Source organism: Anolis sagrei, chromosome 8 (genome assembly GCF_037176765.1).
Source record: "Anolis sagrei isolate rAnoSag1 chromosome 8, rAnoSag1.mat, whole genome shotgun sequence".
NCBI classification, from domain to species: domain Eukaryota; kingdom Metazoa; phylum Chordata; class Lepidosauria; order Squamata; family Dactyloidae; genus Anolis; species Anolis sagrei.
In genome coordinates, this window is record NC_090028.1 from 26,531,936 (window position 1) to 26,554,228 (window position 22,293).

The following is a 22,293-nucleotide window of genomic DNA, read 5'->3' on the forward strand; positions in this document are numbered from 1 at the left end:
CTCACGCGCACTTCGCATCAACTCAGTCCCTTCTTTCCTCCCTTATTGCCTACCCACTTTCCTCCATTGCTCCGCCCACCTCCCTTTCCTTGGCTCCGATTGGCTACCGGGCCTGCCTTATCACGACTCCACTTTGATTCCCCGCCCTTTTTTCTGCGCAGGCGCAATTTGGTAGTCTCAATCTTTTTTTTTTTCCTCCCTCAGCTCTATTTAGAATTCAGCTTTCTTATTGGCTAACGACGCCTCCCGTCGCTCCGCCTCCCGGCTGTCCTCTACTGCGCACGCGCATCGAGGACCACGCCCACTTTTCCGCCTCCTTTTTTCCTAGAGCCGCCTCGCGCTCGCCGTTGCCGTCGCGCCCGGATGACGTTGCGCCATGGCCGCCCTGCTTCGCCGCCAGTAGGGAGGCCATTGCCGCGCCGCTTCAGGGAACGGCTTCTCCCCGCCTGCCCCTTCCCGCCCGCCCACCCGCCTGCCTGCCTTTGGCGGCTGCCGCTCCCCGACCCCTCCCCGCCGGGCCAGGTGAGGAGCGCGAGGCCTGAGGCCTACTCAGCCCGCACAGAGATATCTCTCTCTCTCTCTCGGGAACGAATTCTGCCGGGCCTTTGGAGCCGTATGTTAGTGCTCTGTCTGTCTATCTGTTTATCTCTCTATCATAGGATCCTCGAGCTGGAAGGGACACCCAATTCAACCCCGGGATGTGTATGTGTATAGCAGGGCATGAACAAACTTTGGCCCTCAAGGTGTTTTGGACTCCCAACTCCCACAATGTAAGGGAGTTGGAGTCCAAAACACCAGGCCGAAGTTTGCCCATGCTTAATGTATAGAGATCTATCTATCTTTCTATCTATCATAGGCTCCTAGAGCTGGAAGGGGCCCCAAGGGCCATCCAGCCCAGCCCCTGGATGTGTGTTTAGAGTTCTTTTTATCTACCTACCTATCTATCAGTCAATCAGTCATGGGATTCTAAAGCTGTAAGGGACCCCCAAGTGCTACCCAGTCCAGACCCTGGATGTGTGTTTAGAGTTCTCTTTTTCAGTCAGTCAGTCAATCAATGTATGTGTCTAGAGATCTGTCTATGTCTCTATCTTTCTATCTATCATAGGATCTTAGAGCTGAAAGGGGCCCCAAGGGCCGTCCAGTCCAGACCCTGGATGTGTGTTTAGAGTTCTCTTTTTCAGTCAGTCAATCAGTCATGGGATTCTAAAGCTGTAAGGGACCCCCAAGTGTTACCCAGTCCAACCCCAGTATGTATGTGTCTAGAGATCTGTCTATGTCTCTATCTTTCTATCTGTCATAAGATTCTAGAGCTGAAAGGGGCCCCAAGGGTCATCCAGGCCAGATCCTGGATGTGTGTTTAGAGTTCTTTTTATCTATCAGTCAATCAATCATGGGATTCTAAAGCTGTAAGGGACCCCCAAGTGCTACCCAGTCCAACCTTGGTATGTATGTGTCTAGAGATCTGTCTATCTATCTATCATAAGATTCTAGAGCTGTAAGCGGCCTCAAGGGCCATCCAGGCCAGATCCTGGATGTGTGTTTAGAGTTCTTTTTATCTATCTATCAGTCAGTCAATCAATCATGGGATTCTAAAGCTGTAAGGGACCCCCAAGTGCTACCCAGTCCAACCTTGGTATGTATGTGTCTAGAGATCTGTCTATCTATCTATCATAAGATTCTAGAGCTGTAAGCGGCCTCAAGGGCCATCCAGGCCAGATCCTGGATGTGTGTTTAGAGTTCTTTTTATCTATCTATCAGTCAGTCAATCAATCATGGGATTCTAAAGCTGTAAGGGACCCCCAAGTGCTACCCAGTCCAACCTTGGTATGTATGTGTCTAGAGATCTGTCTATCTATCTATCATAAGATTCTAGAGCTGTAAGCGGCCTCAAGGGCCATCCAGTCCAGACCTTGGGTGTGTGTTTAGAGTTCTTTTTATCTATCTATCAGTCAGTCAATCAATCATGGGATTCTAAAGCTATAAGTGCTACCCAGTCCAACCCCTGTATTTATGTGTCTAGCGATCTGTCTATGTGTCTTATCTTTCTATCCATCATAAGATTCTAGAGCTGAAAGAGCCATCCAGTCCAACCCCTGGATGTATGTGTGTATCGAGATCAATCAATCAGTCAACCATAGAATCGTTACCCCTGTATATATGTGTGTATAGAGATCTATCTATGAATCTATCTATCTATCATAGGATCCTAGAGCTGGAAGGGACCCCAAGGACTACCTGGTCTAACCCCTGATGTCTGTGTGTATAGAGATCTATCAATCAATCAACCATAGAATTGTTACCCCTGTATGTATTTGTGTATAGAGATCTATTGATGTATCTATCTCTCTATTTATCAGGATCCTAGAGCTTTAAGGAACCCCAAGGGCCATCCAGTCCAACCCCTGGATGTATGTGTGCTTAGAGCTCTATCTATCTATCTATCATAGGATCCTAGAGCTGGAAGGGACCCCAAGGGCTATCCTGTCCAATCCCTGGATGTATGTGTGTATAGAGATTTATCTATGAATCTATCTTTCTGTCTATCATAGGATACTAGAGCTGGAAGGGACCCCTAGGGCTGCCCAGTCAAACCCCTGGATGAATTTTAGGGTTTGTTCTTTTTATCTATCATAGGATTCTAGAGCTGGAAGGGACCCCAAGTGCCCCCAGTGCAATCTCTGTATGTGTGTATAGAGGCCTATCTATTTATCATACGATCCTAAAGCTCTAAGGGACCCCAAGGGCCATCCAGTCCAACCCCTGAATGTATGTGTTTTTAGATATCTTTATATCAATCATAGAATCATTGAGTTGGAAGGGATCCCAAGGGTCATCCAATGCAGCCCCTGAATGTGTATTTAGAGTTCATTTTATCTATCTATCATAGGATTCTAAAGCTGCAAGGGGATCCCTGGTCCAACCCCTGATGTCTGTGTGTATAAAGATCTGTCAGTGAATCAATCAATCATAGAACAATTACCTCGTTATGTATGTGTGTATAGAGATCTATTGATGTATCTGTCTTTCTATTTATCATAGGATCATAGAGCTGTAAGGAACCCCAAGGGCCATCCAGTCCAACACCTGGATGTATGTGTGTTTAGAGCTCTATCTATCATAGGATCCTAGAGCTGGAAGGGACCCCAAGGACCACCCAGCCTCTGCTTAAAAACCTCCAGATAAGGAGATTTCCTCACACTCCGAGGCAGTTTATATTCCCCTGGTAACCAGGTACCCTGAAATGCCATCCAATCCAACCCCATTCTGCCAAGCAGGAAAGACACAATCCTAACAGATGGACTCTGCTTGAAAAATCTCCAGAGAAAAGCAAAAAGAAATCCAGTTCCATATTCCATAGTTGAACATCTCTTATCGTCAGGATGTTCTTCCTAATGATTAGGTAGTACAATATCTCTGTTCCTGCTTTTGGAATCTATTCCTCCATTGTGTCCTGGTTCCTACAGCTGCAGAAGACAAGCTTGCTCTCTCCTGAATGTTGCATCCTTTTAGATATTTAAACATGGCTATCATTTCTCCTCACAGCCTTCTTTTCTCCAAGCTAAGCATCCCCAGCACCCTAAACCAGTTTGGCAGTTTTGACCGTCTTTCTCTGGATATATTCCAACTCATCCATATCCTTCTTGAGTTGTGATATTCAGGTATAGGGTTGTTCCAGGTGAGGTCTGACCAAAGCAGAAGAGAAGGGGACTATGATTTTCCTTAATGTAAACATTAGACTTCGATTGAGTCACAATGGACTAGGTAGGTTTTAGGCCTGGTCCAGCATGGCTCCTTGTATTAATCTAGATCCTTTTGTGTGTGCTATGCCATTCATTGATAGCCACACGCTATGAAAAGATGCCTTGTACTGAATCGTACCATTGCCCTGAGTGTTGTTCATAGCCTCTAGCAGAGACATCTCTTCTCAGCTTCACATGATCCTTTCGACCAGAGGTTAGTACTGAATCTAGAGCCCCCTTCATGTTCCTGGGAGGTGACACTTGTAGGGAACTCTGTGGTAATGTGAGAAGCATGATTCAGACTAGCAGTTTCATTGTTCATTTGTTGATGTCCTCCCAAATTGTGTTTTTCTTTCAACTATCAGTGGGAACCATGTTTTTAACTCATCTTTAGAGACTTCATATATTATGCTTTCACATTGTAAGCAAGTTGTGTTGAGATGAAGTTAATATCTGATTTGGCTTAATAACTTAAGATTGTAATTAGAAAACAACTGGTACTGCAGGCCTTTTTTTGATCATGGATGTGTTTGATGTCTACTTTGACCTCTGCAGTAGTAGTATCTGAATGTCTAATTTGTGGGCAGCTTACCCACGCTATCCTTTATTACCTAGAGCCAATGTTTAACAGAAAGCGGTTAGAAGCATTTTCAAATCCTGAAACGTTAGTTCAGTTGACACTTTGGGGAAATTTGATAGTCTAAAAATGCTGGAAGGATTAATCCTGTCTTATTCAGGATCATTCTGACTAAATCTATTCTAATGCCTGTGTCCTGAATCTGTCCTAATGCCTATGTTTGGACATGTTTATATTGTGTCGTCACAGCATTTGAAAGTTAAACTTTTTAAAGCTTGTTGGTTGCCTACCAGTATATTCCATACATTTTTTTTTCGTGTCAGGAGTGACTTGAGAAACTGCAAGTCGCTTCTGGTGTGAGAGAATTGGCCGTCTGGAAGGACGCTGCCTAGGGGATGCCTGGATGTTTTACCATCCTGTTGGAGGCTTTTCTCATGTCCCCGCATGAGAAGCTGGAGCTGACAGATGGGAGCTCACCCCGCTTCCCGGATTCAAACTGCCAACCTTTCGGTTAGCAGTGCTGCCGGCACAAAGGTTTAACCCATTGCGCCTCCAGGGGTTCCTATCATTCCAAACAATGATAGCTGATCACTACATATCATTTTGTCAGTCTCCATCATTTGCAGAATGTTTGTTTTGGTGGTCTAGTAGTACAGACCATAAATATTTCCTTCAGGAGAAAGGAGCAATATATACAGAAGATTACTGAGCAGTATGGAGAGATGTTTTAGGGACCAGCATGGTGCAGTGGCTTGAGTATTAACTTTGCAGACCAGGGTTCAAATCCCACTTGGGCATGTCACACCCTCTCAGCCTCAGAGGAAGACAAAGATAAAACCCCATCTAAACTAATCTTAACAAAAAAAAACCCTTGTGATATGCTTGCCTCTCCTAAAAATATACTTTGTAGTGTGCCCCAAGTCTGGGATTAGAAACCCAAGTGTGCCATGATTTTATGTGTTCTTCAGTCTGAGTAAGTCTCTGAATTTTGTGCATGTATTGGCTTTATGTGACATTCACTTTACAGAGAGTTAGAGAATGGGATATTATGCCACTGAAGCAGGTGATTTAAGGAAAGAATAAGCTAAATTAGGTTGCTTTGAGTTTTCCAGGCTGTCTGGCCATGTTCCAGAAGCATTTTCTCCTGATGTTTCACCCACATCTATGGCAGGCATCCTCAGAGGTTGTGGGGTTTGTTGGAAAGAAGGCAAGGAGGGTTTATATATCTGTGAAATAATGTCCAGCGTGGGAGAAAGAACTCTTGTCTGTTTGAGGCAAGTGTGAATGCTGAACCTTGATTAGCAGTTAATAACCTTGCAACTTCAAGGCTTGGCTGCTTTCTGCCTGGAGGAATCCTTTGTTGGGAGGTGATTAGCTGGCCTTCATTATTATGTGTGTGTAATTTCCCTGTTTTCTGAGTGTTCTTCATTTACTGTCCTGATTTTAGAGTTTTTTAATACTTACAGCCAGTTTGTGTTCATTTTCATAGTTTCCTCCTTTCTGTTAAAATTGTCCACATGCTTGTGGATTTCGATGGCTTCTCTGTGATGTCTGATATGGTAGATGTGAGAGTGGTCCAGCATTTCTGTGTTCTCAAATAAAATTCTGTGTCCAGGTTGGTTCATCAAGTGCTCTGCTAAATAGGCAAAATTGTCGCTGTGTGCATAATGGCTGGGACTGACTCACCTGGTAAACTGTAGATATCACTCATGTTTAATTTCACAAGGTCAGAAGCATGGATTTGGATGAATACTTGAGATGTTATGTTTTTTCTTGTGTTTCTACACAAGTTGCTGGGTTTACTGCTTACATGGGGCACTAGGTTGCTGTCTTGTGCACTGTGTCCTTTGTGGCTCAGCGTGAGGGGGGATCATTCTTTGAAATCCATTGTCATGGACAAAACTGTAAGACAGAGGTCCTCAAACTATGGCCTGGGGGCCGGATACGGCCCTCCAAGGTCATTTACCTGGCCTTCGCTCAGGGTTAACCTAATTCTGACACAACAACAACAATCCTATCTCATCAGCCAAATCAGGCCCACATTTCCCATTGAAATACTAATAAGTTTATATTTACGAACCACGGAGGACTTTAAGATCATCTGGGGAGGCCCTGCTCTCAGTCCCACCTTCGTCACAAGCATGTTTGGCGGGGACGAGAGACAGGGCCTTCTCAGTGGTGACCCCTCGGCTATAGAACGCCCTCCCTAGGGAGATCAGATCTGCTCCCTCCCTCTTGACGTTTCGGAGGCAAGTTAAAACATGGCTATTTGAGCAAGTGTTTACAAATACAGAGTAGCTAATATAGGAAATCGAATGACCTGACAATGGAACTGGACAATGCTTGAGAATAATGCGACTCTGATGATGTTGTTTTTACTGCTTTTGTGATGTTTTATATTATTAATGTTTTTTTAATCTATATTATGTTTTATGTATACTGATTTGTTGGAAACCGCCTTGAGTCGCCGATTGGTTGAGAAAGGCAGTATACAAATACAGTAAATAAATAAATAAAATTTGTTAAAATTGTTCTTCATTTTAATTGTATTGTTTTTAAGTGGGTTTTTTTTTTTGCACTACAAATAAGATATGTGCAGTGTGCATAGGGATTCGTATTTTTTTCAAATTATAATTTGGCCCTCCAACAGTTAGGAGGAGTGTCACCTGACCCTCTGTTTAAAAAGTTTGAGGACTCCTGCTGTAAGACATAGTTGCCCATTCTCTCTTCTTGGATTGTAAACTGGGCTTTTACACATAGAGAACTATCTGTTCCAGATAGCTAAACCATGCAGTAATTATTGAGAAACTGGTTTCAGATATAGCTGTGATCTAATAATTTTTGTCCCCCTCCATTATAGACTAGGAGGCCCTAATGGATGCTCCCGAAAGCCCTGAGCAAAACCTCTGCTCTCCCAATGAGGAAGAGGAAGAAGAGGAGGACCATGACCAGCAGCTCTCCGACGACGAACTCCTGAAAGAGAGTGATTCAGAACAGGATGGAGAAGAGGGATTGGACAACAATTTGGGAAAAGACACTGGAGCAGGCAGAGCACTGAGCCACAAGGAGGAAGAAGAGAACCATTCCGACGAAGAGGACCGTTTAAGCGAAACCAAGTCTCAGGACTCTGACAATAACGAGCCAAGTGGCCTACTTAAGGGCTCTCTATTGGTCAAGGAGGATAGAGCCAATGACCTCACGGACGAAGCCTCCTCTGTCACTCGGGAACTGGATGAACACGAACTGGACTATGATGAGGAAGTTCCTGAGGAGCCCAACACCGTTGCTGCTGATGACGAGGTAGACAAAGCGGGGGAAGAGGAGGAGGAAGAGGAGGAGAAGGGAGATGAGCCCCCCGAGGACGAGAAGCAGCCTGGTGCAAAGAGCGAGGATGACAAGGACGAGCAGGAGCCTCCCAAGGAGAAGAAGAAAGAGGAGGATGGGGAAATAGATGATGGAGAGATTGACGTAAGTTCCGCTCTTTTTATTTCGTTTTAGTCATAGGTTCTGACCACCAAACTGGAAATCTGGAGCTGTAAAGCATTTTGGTGCCCCTTTCTTGTTTTTCACTCTTTTCATTTTGTTTTAGAATGTAAACATGGATGTTAAAATTTCATGGCAGCATTGTTATTGGTATGGCTGGGTTCATGTCAATTTCACAGCAAGTTTGCTCCTTGTTGGAGCTCAGCTTAAAAACAAAATGGAGATACCAGTAACCACTGGAGTCCGCAGCTGAAGAACTCTTTTGGAATGTTTAAGTTGGGGAAAATAACTTTCCAAGCATATTGAAATTCATTCTCTTCCCTGTCCTATTATTTTCAGGATAAGCACTGGCAATGCCTGCATGTGGGATTCTCTGTAGCCCCAGTGGTTGATACTTTGCATCTGTGTGCTATTAGAGCAGTGATTCTCAACATTCCTAATGCCGCAGTCCCTTAATACTGTTCCTCATGTTGTGGTGACCCCCAAACCATAAAGTTATTTTTGTTGCTACTTCAGAGCTGTAATTTTGCTACTGATATGAATTGTAGTCTTAATAATAATAATAATAATAATAATAATAATAATAATAATCTTTATTTGTACCCTGCTACCATCTCCCCAAGGGATTTGGTGCGGCTTACATGAGGCCAAGCCCACAACACATCAATAAACAAAAGCAATAACAATAAATCAATACAAAACAGTTGAAATCAACTCAAAAACAAAAAAATACACAATAAGCAATAAACGATAACAATATCAAAAACATACAGCATTTAAAAACCGATGGCCGGGCCAAATGCAAAATTCAAATTTAAAATTTAAAAAAGTGCTGGGTATGAACAAGGTAAGGCAAATTAGGATAGGGTTTTCGGAGAAAGATGAGGGTGCGCAGACAATCCTAAGTCAGTATTAAAGTGCATTATGAGGGCATATTGCTGAGAGATTCTCCTTATTCTGGGAAGGCACACTGGAACAACCGTGTTTTCAGGCTCCTCCTAAAGACTACCAGTGTTGGGGCATGTCTGATGTCCTTAGGGAGTGAATTCCAGAGTTTGGGAAGGCGCACTGGAACAACCATGTTCTGATATATATCTGATATGCAGGATGTATTTTTATTCACTGGACCAAATTTGGCATAAATACCCAATGCACCCACATTTGAATACTGGTGGGGTTGGGGGGGGGGTGTTGATTTTGTCATTTGGGAGTTGTAGTTGCTGGGATTTATAATTCACCTACAATCAAAGAATATTCTGAACTCTACCAATGGTGGAATTGAACCAAACATGGCACACAGAACTCCCATGACCAACAGAAAATACTGGAAGGGTTTGATGGGCATTGACCTTGAGTGTTGGAGTTGTAGTTCACCTCTATCCAGAGAGCACTGTGGACTTAAACAATGACCAAACTTGGCACAAATACTCAATATGTCCAAATGTGAACACTGGTAGAGTTTGGGCAAAATAGACCTTGACATTTAGGAGTTGTAGTTGCTAGGATTTATAGTTCACCTGCAATCAAAGAGCATTCTGAACCCCACCAACAATAGAATTGGGCCGAACTTCCCACACAGAACCCCTATGCCTTGAAAAGACTTACTGGTGAGAGCCTCCCTTCAGCTTCTCACGCACTTCCTCACCTGCACATGTGCAGCATGCTGCCATGCGCTGAGGACGCCTGCTCTTCCTTCCCCGCTTGGAGTCTCAGAAACAGCTCTCACCTTTGCTGAGAGGCGGGCTGAGAGGCTGAGTGATCACAGTTGCGGAGGGCTTTTGGTGGGAGGATTCGCTGTCTTGTTTCCAAAATGGAAGAGAAGGACAGGCGGAGGGATCTTCAGCCTTCTCTACCAAAGAGGTTCCTAAGACTATCAGAAAGATATGTTTTCTGAAGGTCTTTGGCGATCCCTCTGAACCCCCCCCCCCCCCCCGCATTGCCCCAGGGGTCCCGACCCCCAGGTGCTTTATATATACACTGCTTTATAAGGTAGATAAAAACTTGCATTTTTTAAAAAGCCTCAACGTAGTGCAATCCCAGTCAAGAGAAACTGATCAAAACCATCCCACAGAACAATCTGGCTATAATCCACACAAAAAGGGTAATGGTCACTCCAGCCCACAAACTGGCTGTATTTCCCACATAGCTTTGAGTCTTTATACGTAATTTGTATTTATTCCCAGGAACTGTGAAGGTGCTTCCAAACATCTTCATCAGCAATGCTAAGCAGTTTCAAATCCACACTGAAATTTTCAACTGGAAGAGCTATACATGCTCATAACATTTCGGAATGTGTCATTTGATTCGTATAGATATTCCACATGGACATACTAGTCTCTGCAACTTCACTTAGGAGAAACAGCCACTGATGTTGTGCGGGGTGCATTTGGCAATATTCAGGTGGTAGAAAACAGGTGGCAAAATGAAGGCTTCTGGCCATATACAGATATCAAGCTCTCTCTCTCTCGTTGAAATAATTTCCTCACCTACCCATACCTCTCCTCCAGTTGCTACACTGTCAAAATATTACAGAAATTGAGCACCCGGATAAGGCTCAATTTGCACCACATGACTTTGACACAAGGTACATTTCACCAGGAACAGAATGCTGATTTTTCCTCAGTGCTCACTGCCTCCCACTTTGGCACAAAACATCGGTTGTGTGGTTTTTTTGGTATGCCCCATTTTATCAATCTAAAAAATGCCAGGTGCAGAGAGGAGGTTCTGCTCTATTAGGTTAATAGGCAGCCTATGTTACTAGTAGCGTTTAGGAGTGGAAGTTAAAGGCATTTCATTATCTACTGCCACAGCATCCTCTTTTTACTCCTCTTTTGGGAAACAAGAAGTTTTATTTTTAAATATGGTGCACAACAGTTGAAATAACAATAGACAGAAAGACACCACATACCAAGTTTAGTGGTGCCTTTTAATCACTTTCTAATGACAAGAGGTTATTAACCACGAACAGGTAGGTAAAGGCATGTCTAATATTTCCAGAGCTTCTCATCTTTTTTAGCTTTGTTCTCATCCACCATCAGCTCTCTTGTCACTTTAACTGTCTGAACCATTTACCATAATAGCTTCACTTCCCTCTCCTAGAAAGAACACTATTGCTGCCTTTATGGCCTCGATTTTATTTGATGCTTATTGGGCTTTCAAGGTAGTTGTCTTGAACTCCAGAGCAAAGCGCCTTTTTCACATGCTGGATATAAGTCAAAGCACATCCTACTTCCACCGCTCCTCTTTCTTGTTCTCAAGCCTGGACAGTCCACTCAAAAGACCACCTTCTTTATTGAAAGGGATAAAGGAGTCTGCTTTTCCATAAACAGGTCTGGGTATTGGACTAGGACTCTGATACTTGTGTGCTGTATCCAATACAGTGTTTTTCAACCTGGGGGTCAGTATCCCTGGGGAGTCATGGGGGTTTCAGAGGGGTCATCAAAGATAATCAGGGAACACATATTTCTGATGACCTTAGGAATTCCTTTAGCAGAAAAGGCTGAAGATCTCACCTCCTGTTCTTCTCTTCCATTTTGGAAACAGACGACCAATCCTCCCAACAAAAGCCTTCCTCCTGGATATGGGTGAACTAACACTCCAAAACTCAAGGTTAATGCCCACCAAACCCTTCCAGTACTTTCTGTTGGTCATGGAAGTTCTGGGTGCCAAGATTGGTTCAATTCCATTGTTGGTGGGTTTCAGAATGCTCTTTGATTGTAGGTGAACTATAAATCCTAAGGTCTATTTTACCCAATCTCCATCAGTGTTCACATTTGGGCATATTGTGTATTTGTGCCAAGTTTGATCCAGATCAATCATTGTTTGAGCCCACGGTGCACTCTGGATGTAGGTGAGCTACAACTCCAAAACTCAAGGTCAATGCCCAACAAAACATTCCAGTATTTTCTTTTGGTTGTGGGAGTTCTGTGTGCCAACTTTGGTTCAATTCCATTGTTATTTATTTATTTATTTATTTAAAGCATTTATATTCTGCCTTCTCACCCTGAAGGGAACTCAGGGCGGAGCACAACATATAAACAGCAAATATTCAATGCTGAAACATATTATACCATACACATACAAAAGCATTAAAATCACATATCTCGACATTAAAATCCACTAGTTAAAACTGTCTCAACAACCATATCGAATTTGGTTGGCATATTAAGGGTTCCTATCGCTGCCTCATTGCACAGTCCCAAAGGCTCGGTCCCACAGCCACGTTTTTATCATCCTTCTAATAAAGGACAAGAGGGAGGGGGCTGACCTGATCTCATTAGGAAGGGAGTTCCATAGCCGAGGGGCAATTACTGAGAAGGTCCTGTCTCTCATCCCCGCCAAATGCGCATGTGATGGTGGTGGGACCGAGAGCAGGGCCTCCCCAGAAGATCTTAATCTCTGGGGTGGTTCATAGAGGGAGATGCGTTCGGACAGGTAAATTGGGCCGGGGCCGTTTAGGGCTTTATAGGCCAAAGCCAGCACTTTGAATTGTTGGTGGAGTTCAGAATGCTCTTTGATTGTAGATGAACTATAGATTCCAACAACTACAACTTCAAATGACAAAATCATTCCCTCTCCCCCACCAGTATTCAAATTTGGGCATATTCAGTATTTGTTCCAAATTTGATCCAGTGAATGGAAATACATCCTGCATACCAGATATTTAAATTATGATTCGTAACAGTAGCAAAACTACGGTGATGAAGTAGCAAAGAAAATAATGTTATGGTTGGGGGTCACCACAACATTGAGGAACTGTATTAAGGTGTCACAGCATTAGGAAAGTTAAGAAAGACTGTTATAGAGGGTGCATTCCATTCTGGATTCCTTATTGGAGACACATTCTTTGCAATTTGGTAAGATTACATAATGTGATTATACTTGGATCTTTTGAAAACTTTGTTTGTCATGGTATTTTTTCCCTGGTCTTGTGGTCTTTTTGTTGGCGGTTCTTACCATTTTCTTCATATAGCGGCATCCTTTATGGCTGGCCTAATATGGGCCACATGCGTTCAGTCTAGATCATCACCCTTATTGGCCTCTTCAACCATTTCAGGGTGGACAGCTCTTTGGACAGTTCCGGATGTAGCCATAGCAGCATCTCCATGTTGAAATGTCTTTCCACCTTATCTCTTTTAGGATGACGATTTGGAGGAGGGAGAGGTGAAAGACCCCAGCGACAGGAAAGTGAGGCCGCGTCTCACCTGTCGCTTTTTCGTAAAAGGTAGGAGGCAAACCCAGGTAGGCCTTCAGAGGCAGCTGTGTGAATGTTTGCTTCTTTGCTCCTAAAACACTTGTCTTCTGCACAGACTGTGTTGCCTGAGGTGATGTTAAATGTTGATGTTTTTGGCATTGTTGTGCATGAGGCATTCACCTTTTCTGTGCTTTTTCCCTCCTGCAGGGCACTGCACTTGGGGCATGAACTGCCGGTTTATTCACCCAGGAGTGAATGACAAAGGAAACTACTCTTTGATTTCCAAGCCAGAGCCTTTTTCTCCTAACGGGGCACCTCCGATTGGTCCTGGCCCTCACCCACTGATGCCAGCCAATCCTTGGGTATAGTAATACCTCTTTTTAAACATTGTTTTACTCAGAATTCTAAGAGATTGAGTGTGCCGGGTTGCATTAGAACAGCACAGGCAAAATAATGTTTAGTAGTCACGGGCCTGAAATTTGTCCCATTGGTTCGATTCGTGTTTCAGTTTCGTTCCATCCCTTCAGATGGCAAAAAATGGGAAGGCCCCTCATAGAATAATAATAATTATAATTATAATAATAATAATTATTATTATTATTATAAAATTTATTTATACCCTGCCACCATCTCCCCAATGGGTACTAGGAGGTCAGACATTTGTTTTTTTGTTTTTGGGGCCAAGCCTGGACAACATATTACAACAAGATAAAACCAGAGCATAAACAATAAACAACATCATCAAAATTACATAAAAGGAAAGGAAAAAAAATTATAAACACAGTCCTGAAGTAACTGTTGCATCCCAGATCAAGAAACGAGACCATAAGATTAAATCCACCACACTGGACTGTAGGAAAAATCCTTGTTTATTGATGAAAAATTGGTTACAAAAGAAAGGTAAATGCAAAGTCAAAAAGCCACAACAGAAACACAGCAGTCAGTAGAATCTCTGAACTTGAGAGCAAAATTCCAAAAGCCACAATACAAGAACCAGGAACCTGTTAGCCTCTCGCTAACCATGAACTTGAAAACTAGAAGCCTCTGGGATTACCGGCCATGGAACACAGGAATTCTGCCAAGGCAAGCCACAGTCCCAAACGTTGCTTGATCTAAAGAGACACCCGGCAGGAGGCCCCTTAAACCAAAGAAGATATTCTTTGAAACGCCCCTTGACTTTGAAGCCTGGGCCTGTCTCTCCTGTAAATGATTTGACCTTCGTTGAAACTGTGAAACATTTCTGTCTCTAACTATCTGTTCTCTTTGGTCCTCATTAAAAAACCCAGGTGGAGAGATATCACCGCTAGCTTCCAAAACATTTTCCTCCAGCTGTTCAGTTTCACTTTGCTCGCCGCTGACCTCTACATCAACAACAGATTCCACACTGTCAGGGAGAGCTTCTCAGTTGGAAAAATTATCAGAGGATCCGGTTCACACAGATCAGGATCAGGCTGAACCCCAACAGTAACATTCCGATAAGCACAATCACAATAACAATGGGCGGGCCACCTGTACAGGATAAAACGATTAAAAGACTCTAATGAGATAAAAATAGGAGCAAGTTATTTGCAGGGAACTCATAAAAACACATAGGGTTGTGAAGCTAAACTTCCCATTTGGAGGGCGTGTATTCATAGAGTTGGAATCATAGAGTTGGAAGAGACCTCATGGGCCATCCAGTCCAACCACTTGCCAAGAAGCAGGAAATCCTCCTGGAATGAAAATGTAATCAATACAAAAAGCAGACGGGAGTGGGTACCGCCTCTTAGCCTGCTTTTCGGATCTATTTCCTGGGGCCTGGCACTGAGTGCTCCTTATTCGGTGCTCATCTACATGCCCTGCCAGGCCCAGGTGCATAGTCTCAAAGCCTGCACCCGTAGGCCTGACCTATGGGTGAAGTTCCTCCCCCCCCCCCCCCAAAAAAAAGTAATGACCCAAAAGAAAATGGATCTTTTGGCCCCGGAAACAACAACAACAATAATCTTTATTTATACCCCGCCACCATCTCCCCGATGGGGACTCAGGGCAGCTTACATGAGGCTAAGCCCTACAACACAATACAATAAGAAGTCAAAAACACAAACAATAGCATAATAAATTGCACGAAACATAACAATACAGCAAACAACATAAAATTAAAATAAAATCATTCATAACACAGTAACAGTGAGCGGGCCGCATGTACAGAATAAAATACTAAAGCTAAGAACACGGGGTGAGAGAGGGATGGAGCAGATTATTTGTGAGGGGGAAAACTCTTGAGTGGGGTCGAGAAGGGTCTTCATACAGGAGAGGAGGAGGTGTACTCTAAGGACAAACGTTGAGGGGTAGCAGCAATATAAAATTGTATGGTTAATCACCAAAAGCGCAACGGAAGAGCCAGGTTTTGAGATTTTGAAAACAAAAAACAAATACATCAAGGGAACCACTGATCGCATAGGGAAGCTGATGAGGAAACACAACATACAAACAATCTACAAACCCACCAAGAAAATCCAACAAATGCTACGTTCAGCAAAGGACAAGAGGGATCCTCTCACCTCTGCAGGAGTCTACCGTATACCATGCAGCTGTGGACAAGTCTACATAAGGACCACCAAACGCAGCGCCCAGACACGTATCAAGGAACATGAAAGGCACTGCAGACTACTTCAACCAGAGAAGTCAGCCATAGCAGAGCACCTGATGAACCAGCCTGGACACACCATATTATTTGAGAACACAGAAATGCTGGACCACACCAACAACCACCATGTCAGACTACACAGAGAAGCCATTGAAATCCACAAGCATGTGGACAATTTCAACAGAAAGGAAGAGACCATGAAAATGAACAAAATCTGGCTACCAGTATTAAAAAACTCTAAAATTATAACAGCTAAACAACAGAGAGGAAAAAACCAGGCACAGATTAACACCTCCCAGCAACAGATTTTCCCAGGCTCAGGCAGGCCTTCAAATGCTAATGAAGGTGATCAGCTAAACATTCACACCTAACTGCAGCAGGGAAGAGCTCCTTGCCCCACCCCAGCCATTCCACAGATATATAAACTACTTCCTACTTCCAACAGACCTCACAACCTCTGAGGATGCTTGCCATAGATGCAGGCGAAACGTCAGGAGAAATGCCTCTAGAACATGGCTCTATAGCCCGAAAAAAACCACAAGAACCTAGTGATTCCAGCCATGAAAGCCTTCGACAATACAAAAAACAAATATCTCAGTGTCTATGCCAGAGTTTCTAAGGTTGGCTTTGAGCCCATCTTTAAAACTCTTTTCCTGCCCACCAACATTCTGTTTTCCGTTCCTGCTTTGGGAGATGGTGGTCGGGCATCCGGACAACGTGGCCGTTCCAGCCGAGTTGATGGCAGAGGACCATCACTTCAATACTGGTGGTCTTTGCTTCTTCCAGCATGCTGACATTTGTCTGCTGACGGAACCAAATGGGGAGGGGGAACCAGTACTCCAGAACTCAGGAGAAGAATGCAAAACGATCTTCACCAATTAGATAGATAATGGGCCAAAACTAACACAATGAAGTTCAACAGGGAGTAATTCAAGAGACTCCACTTAGGCAGAAAAATGGAAATGCAAAGGGACAGAATGGGGGACGATGCCTGATGTGGAAAAGAACTTGCAAAAGGAGGGTGAACGTGAGCCAACAGTCATGTGGTAGCTCAGATTTTGGCCTGCATCGATAGGAGTCAAGTGCTTAGATCCAGGCAAGTCCTGCTACTCATGGTCTATTCTGTCTTGGTCAGATCACTTTACCTGGAATCACACTGTGTCCAATTCTGGGCACTGCAATTGAAGGGAGATGTTGACTCTAAGCTAGAATGTGTCCAGAGGAGGGTGACTCAAAGGATCAAGGGTCTGGAGAACAAGCCCTATGAGGAGCGGCTTAAAGAGTTGGGCATGTTTAGCCTGTAGAAGAGAAGGCTGAGAGGAGACATGATGAGGGCCATGGATCAAGATGTGAGGGGAAGTCATAGGGAGGAGGGAGGAGGATTGTTTTCTGCTGCCCAGGAGACTAGGATGCAATTCAACAATGGCTTCAAACCACAGGAAAGGAAGGAGATTCCACCTGAATGTTCGAAAGAACTTCCTGAATGTTCGAAAAAGCCTTTCAACAGTGGAATTAACTTTGCTCCGGAGTGTGGTGGAGGCTCCTTCTTTGGAGGCTTTTAAACAGAGGCTGGATGGCCATCTGTTGGGGGTGCTTTGAATGCAATTTTCCTGCTCCTTGGCACAAAGGGGTTGGACTGGATGGCCCACGAGGCCTCTTCCAACTCTAGGATTCTGTGATGAAATGTGTGTCGTCTAATTATGGCTTGTTTCCTTTATAAAGGGAGGGCCTGTTGTTGATGAAATCTTGCCTCCTCCTGCTCCGGATCCTCCAGCAGAAAGTGCCTGGGAACGAGGACTCCGTCATGCTAAAGAGGTAGGCCAATTTCCCTGTTTGGGTCAGAATTAAAAGACATTTAGATTTCTATTTGGGAAGAAATGATAGCTTATGTCTATGCAGTCCGCAATGATTGCAACAACGGTTCCCTCCATCGAGCCACCTTTGGGTTGAGGGAGGCGGTATATAAATATGGTAAATAAATAAATAAATTTAGATAACTGACATGAAAACCTGACAACCAGTCTGCCTTGCCAAATTGTATCTGGGCTGGCGACCATTATTCAAACTCTCCACCTTTCCCAGTATTGCTTTTCAAGATTACTTAATAGGAAGTTCAAGGGGCTGCATTCGTCACCTTTTCGTTGGGAACCCGCATGCCCAGCCTTTGATTTTGAGTGAGTTATTTTCTAAGCGGCACAGCAAGCATGCTCTTATTTATTTATTTATTTACTTACTTACAGTATTTATATTCCACCCTTCTCACCCCAAAGGGGACTCAGGGTGGATCACAATGCACACATACACAGCAAACATTCAATGCTGTTTTTAGACATACAGGACATACAGACAGATAGAGGTCATTTAGCAGTTTTTTCCAACTTCGGATCTTGGAGGTTGTTCGATTCAGTCACCGGGGTGGGGTGGGGGGTGTTGCTTCATCCACTGTGACACACTCTACTCACAACACAGCTCCTTTAATCTTCAAGTAACAGCAGTAAAACATACATGACACAACCATACCTTTTCTTGATTGTGTGGTATAGTCTAATGCACAATGTGTGATGCCTGACTTACCAAAGTATATAATAATAATCATCATCATCATCTTTATTTATACCCCGCCACCATCTCCCCAGTAGGGATTCGGAGCAGCTTACATGGGGCCAAGCCTGGACAACAAATCACAGCAGAATAAAACCAAAAACATAAACAACAAAGAACATCATCAAAATTACATAGAAAAAAACCCAAAAACATTCCAATAAACACAGTCACGAAAACAGTGGGCGGACCACATGTACAGGATAAAACAATTAAAGGATTCTAATGAGATAAAAATAGGAGCAGGTTATTTGCAGGGAGCTCACAAAAACAGAGTTGTGAAACTAAACTTCTCATTTGGAGGGTGTGTACTCCAGTGGCAGAAGCATTGAGGGGAGCAGTAGTATCGTGTTATACATCTACTTGCCAAAGGCATAGCAGAAGAGCCAGGTTTTAAGGTTCTTTTTGAACATTTCTAGTGAGGGGGCTTTCCTGATCTCTCCAGGTAATGAGTTCCAGAGTCGGGAATTCATTACCTGATCCATGGATCTTAAGAGTTGATTTTTAGGTGAACAGTAGGCTGGGCTATTAACAGTTGGGAGCTCAACCCCGACTTGGGCTTTGAACCTGCCACCTTCCAGTCGCCAGTGATTTATTGCTGCTAGTGATTAACTAGCTGTGCTACAGCCCGGCCCCATAAACCAAGTGCAACAATCTCCCTCTTTGGTTTAGAACAGTGATTCCCAAAGTGGGTGTTACTGCCCCTGGTGGGCACTGCAGCAATCCGGGGGGCGGGGCAGTAATGGCCACAGGTGCATTTGGGGAAAATGAATAACTGTAAGGGGGTGTTGAAAGCATAAAAGAAAGAAGAGAAGATTTAGAAAAATTGATTTCCGTGGGGTAGGCCAAATAAGTTTGGGAACTACTGGTTTAGAACAATTTACCCTAGGAAACCATGTTTAAATATTTGCTTAGCTGACAAAGTCCCATCATTTCTCCAAAAGCCAAGGTGGTGCAGCGGGTTAAACCACTGAGCTCCTGAACTTGCTGACCAATAGGTCGGCGGCTTGAATCCGGGGAGTAAGGTGATCTCCCTCTGTTAGCCCCATCTTTTGCCAACCTAACAGTTCAAAAACATGCAAGTGTGAGTAGATCAATAGCTACCACTTCTGTGGGAAGGTAACGGCACTCCATGCAGTCCTCCTGGCCACAAGACCTTGGAGATGTCTATGGACAATGCCAGCTCTTCAGCTTAGAAATGGAGATAAGCACCACCTCCCAGAGTCGGACACAACTAGACTTAATGTCAGGGGAAGCCTTTATCATTACTTACCCCGCTTTATCTGTCCAAAGAGGACACAAAGCAGCTTAATATTAAAACATTGGTACACAATTACAAATATACAAATATTAAAACAGAATTAAACACAAACAGCACTAAACACTCACAATTAAGTGAATTTAGGTTTAATATAGGTAGGTAAAGGTAGTCCCCCTGACATTAAGTCCAGTCATGTCTGACTCTGGGGCGTGGTGCTCATCTCCATTTCTAAGCCAAAGAGCCAGCGTTGTCCGTAGACACCTCCAAGGTCATGTGGCCGGCATGACTGCATGGAGCGCCGTTAATATAGATAGGTGTAAAAATCAAACATTTACTGATAACAAATCAACATTTGCAAGGCTTGCTAAACAGGCTGATTTTTCTTTTTGTGGAGCAGGTGAAACATCTTCTGCAGAGTCCACTACAAACACTGCACAACAGATTCATGTAAATGTTTCAGTATCATAAATACTCAAGTATAAGCCAACCCAAATATAAGCTGAGGAACCTAATTTTACTACAGGAAACTGGGGAAACGTATTGACTCGAGTATAAGCTGAGGGTGGGAAATGCAGCTGCTACTGGTAAAGTTAAAAATAAAAATAGGTACCAATACAATTACATTAATTGAGGCATCAGTAGGGTAAACGTTTTTAATGTTTACATAAAACTGTAATTTAAGATAAGGCCATCCAACTCTGTTTAAACCATTATTCTCACCTTGTTCAATGTAAATGTGCTTACATATCCTTCCCATAATAATAGAGTAAAATAATAAATGTAATAAAAAGAGTAATATAGAGTACAATAACGGAAATGTAATAATAACAGTAATAATAGAGTAAAATGATACATGTAATATAATAATAGAGTAAAATAATAAATGTAATAATAATAGAGTAAAATAATGTAGAATAATAAAGTAAAATAATAAATATAATAATAGAGTAAGATAATAAATGTAATAAAAATACTAATAATAGAGTGAAATAATGTAAGTGTAATAATAATAGAGTAAAATAATAAACCTCTGAGCTGCTGAATTTGCTGACCGAAAGGTCGCAGGTTCAAATCCGAAGAGCGGCGGCGTGAGCTTCCGCTGTTAGCCCCAGCTTTTGCCAACCTGTCAGTTCGAAAACATGCAGATGTGAGTAGATCAATAGGTACTGCTTTGGCGGAAAGGTAATGACGCTCTATGCAGTCATGCCAGTGGCCACATGACCTTGGAAGTGTCTACGGACAATACCGGCTCTTCTGCTTTGAAATAGAGGTGTGCACCAACCCCCAGTGTTGGACACGTTTGGACTTAATGTCAGAGGAAAACCTTTTATCTAAATTAATGTAAATGTAATAATAATATAATAATTATGGAAAAGCTGACACAATATGAGGATTTAAAGATCAAACTGCAAAGACTCTGGCACAAGCCAGTCAAGGTAATGGGTGCAGTGCCTAAAGACCTTGGCTTGCACTTAAACACAAACAGAGCTGACTAAATTACCATCTGCCACCTGCAGAAGGCCACCTTACTGGGATTTGCACACATTATTCACCGATACATCACATCATCTTAGACGTTTGGGAAGTGTTCGACGTGTGATCCAATAGAACAGCCAGCAGAGTGATCTTGTCTGCTGTGGACTCATCTTGCTGTGTTTCAAATATTATAATTATAATCCTTACTTGGATCTGCGCACATCATTGGAAAATACATCACACAATCCTAGACGCTTGTGTAGTGTTCGACTTGTGATTGTTTGATACGAAATCCAGCATATAGATCTTGTTTGCTGTGCCATACTGTGTTTTTGTGTCAGTAACATAATAATAATAATAAATAGAGTAAAATGATGAATATATTAATATTAATATTAATAATATAAAAACAGAGTAAAATAATAAATAACTTTGAATCAAGTATGAGCCGAGGGAAACTTTTGCAGCCTTAAAAAAAGGGCTGAAAATTAGACTTATGCTCGAGTATATACGATAGCTGTTAGGTGACATTCGCAAAACTTTCACTGTTGTCAGTTGTTTCAGCACCCCAACATTGAACTAAGGGGACCATGTTTGGGGTTGAGACCCACAGTTTAAAAAGCACTTTGACCCTCCTAGGTGTTGAAAAAGGCCACGATGCGGAAAGAGCAAGAGCCTGACTTTGAAGAGAAACGGTTCACTGTCACCATCGGAGAGGACGAGCGGGAGTTCGACAAAGAGAATGAATTTTTCCGGGACTGGAATTACCGCATCACTCGCGAAGTCCGAGACTCAACGTAAGGCACAGTTCAAATCATGTAGTTCCTTAACGCAGAACAACAAAAGAACTGACTTCCTGCTTAGTAGTGGTCCAAGCTTTATCCTGCCAGGTATACGACCAACCACTAGCTGGCAGTGTTGGCTTACCCAGAAAGCAGTTGTTACACTCAATACCCACAGTACCCATACCCACTTGGTGCCCAGTCCTGTTGATAAATCCTGGCTTCTTGCTTTCTAATGCTCAGTAGGTATTGGCAAATTATACCCCACTCTTTAAAAAGTAGGTTAGATAATCTATAGCGATCTGGCAGCTGTGTGTGGGCTGGGATATACAGTTGGTTGGCATGGCAGCAGATCACAGCCTCCATGAGTCACCCCAAGGGATCAATAGATCACAGGCTTTGATCTAGTTAGTGTGGGGAGTGCCTTGAGTGATTGGGGAGCCCTGAGCGAATAAATCAAAGAGATTTATGTACTATTCAGAATGACCTTTGGGCAGGACTATGCCTTCCTCTTGCGACCTCAGTTTTGCCCAGAATTTGGCAAGAAGCTGTT

General features: G+C 43.2%; 1 protein-coding gene across 3 annotated transcripts in view; it reads left to right on the top strand.

Annotated features, from left to right (window-relative positions):
* The first annotated feature begins 314 nt into the window (after nt 1–314).
* Nucleotides 315–22,293, top strand: part of ZC3H18 (zinc finger CCCH-type containing 18) — a 99,335-nt gene continuing 77,356 nt past the window's right edge. Inside the window, exons 1-6 of one of the 3 annotated variants that reach the window (XM_060787918.2) lie at nt 315–522; nt 7,178–7,785; nt 12,940–13,024; nt 13,202–13,356; nt 17,343–17,435; nt 21,598–21,755. In XM_060787918.2, coding sequence (XP_060643901.2) covers nt 7,192–7,785; nt 12,940–13,024; nt 13,202–13,356; nt 17,343–17,435; nt 21,598–21,755 — 1,085 coding nt within the window. In that variant the 5' untranslated portion in view covers nt 315–522; nt 7,178–7,191. Of the gene's footprint in view, nt 523–2,284; nt 2,305–7,177; nt 7,786–12,939; nt 13,025–13,201; nt 13,357–17,342; nt 17,436–21,597; nt 21,756–22,293 lie in introns of those variants that run through there. The other 2 variants (XM_060787917.2, XM_067471061.1) reach the window with 2 other exon arrangements.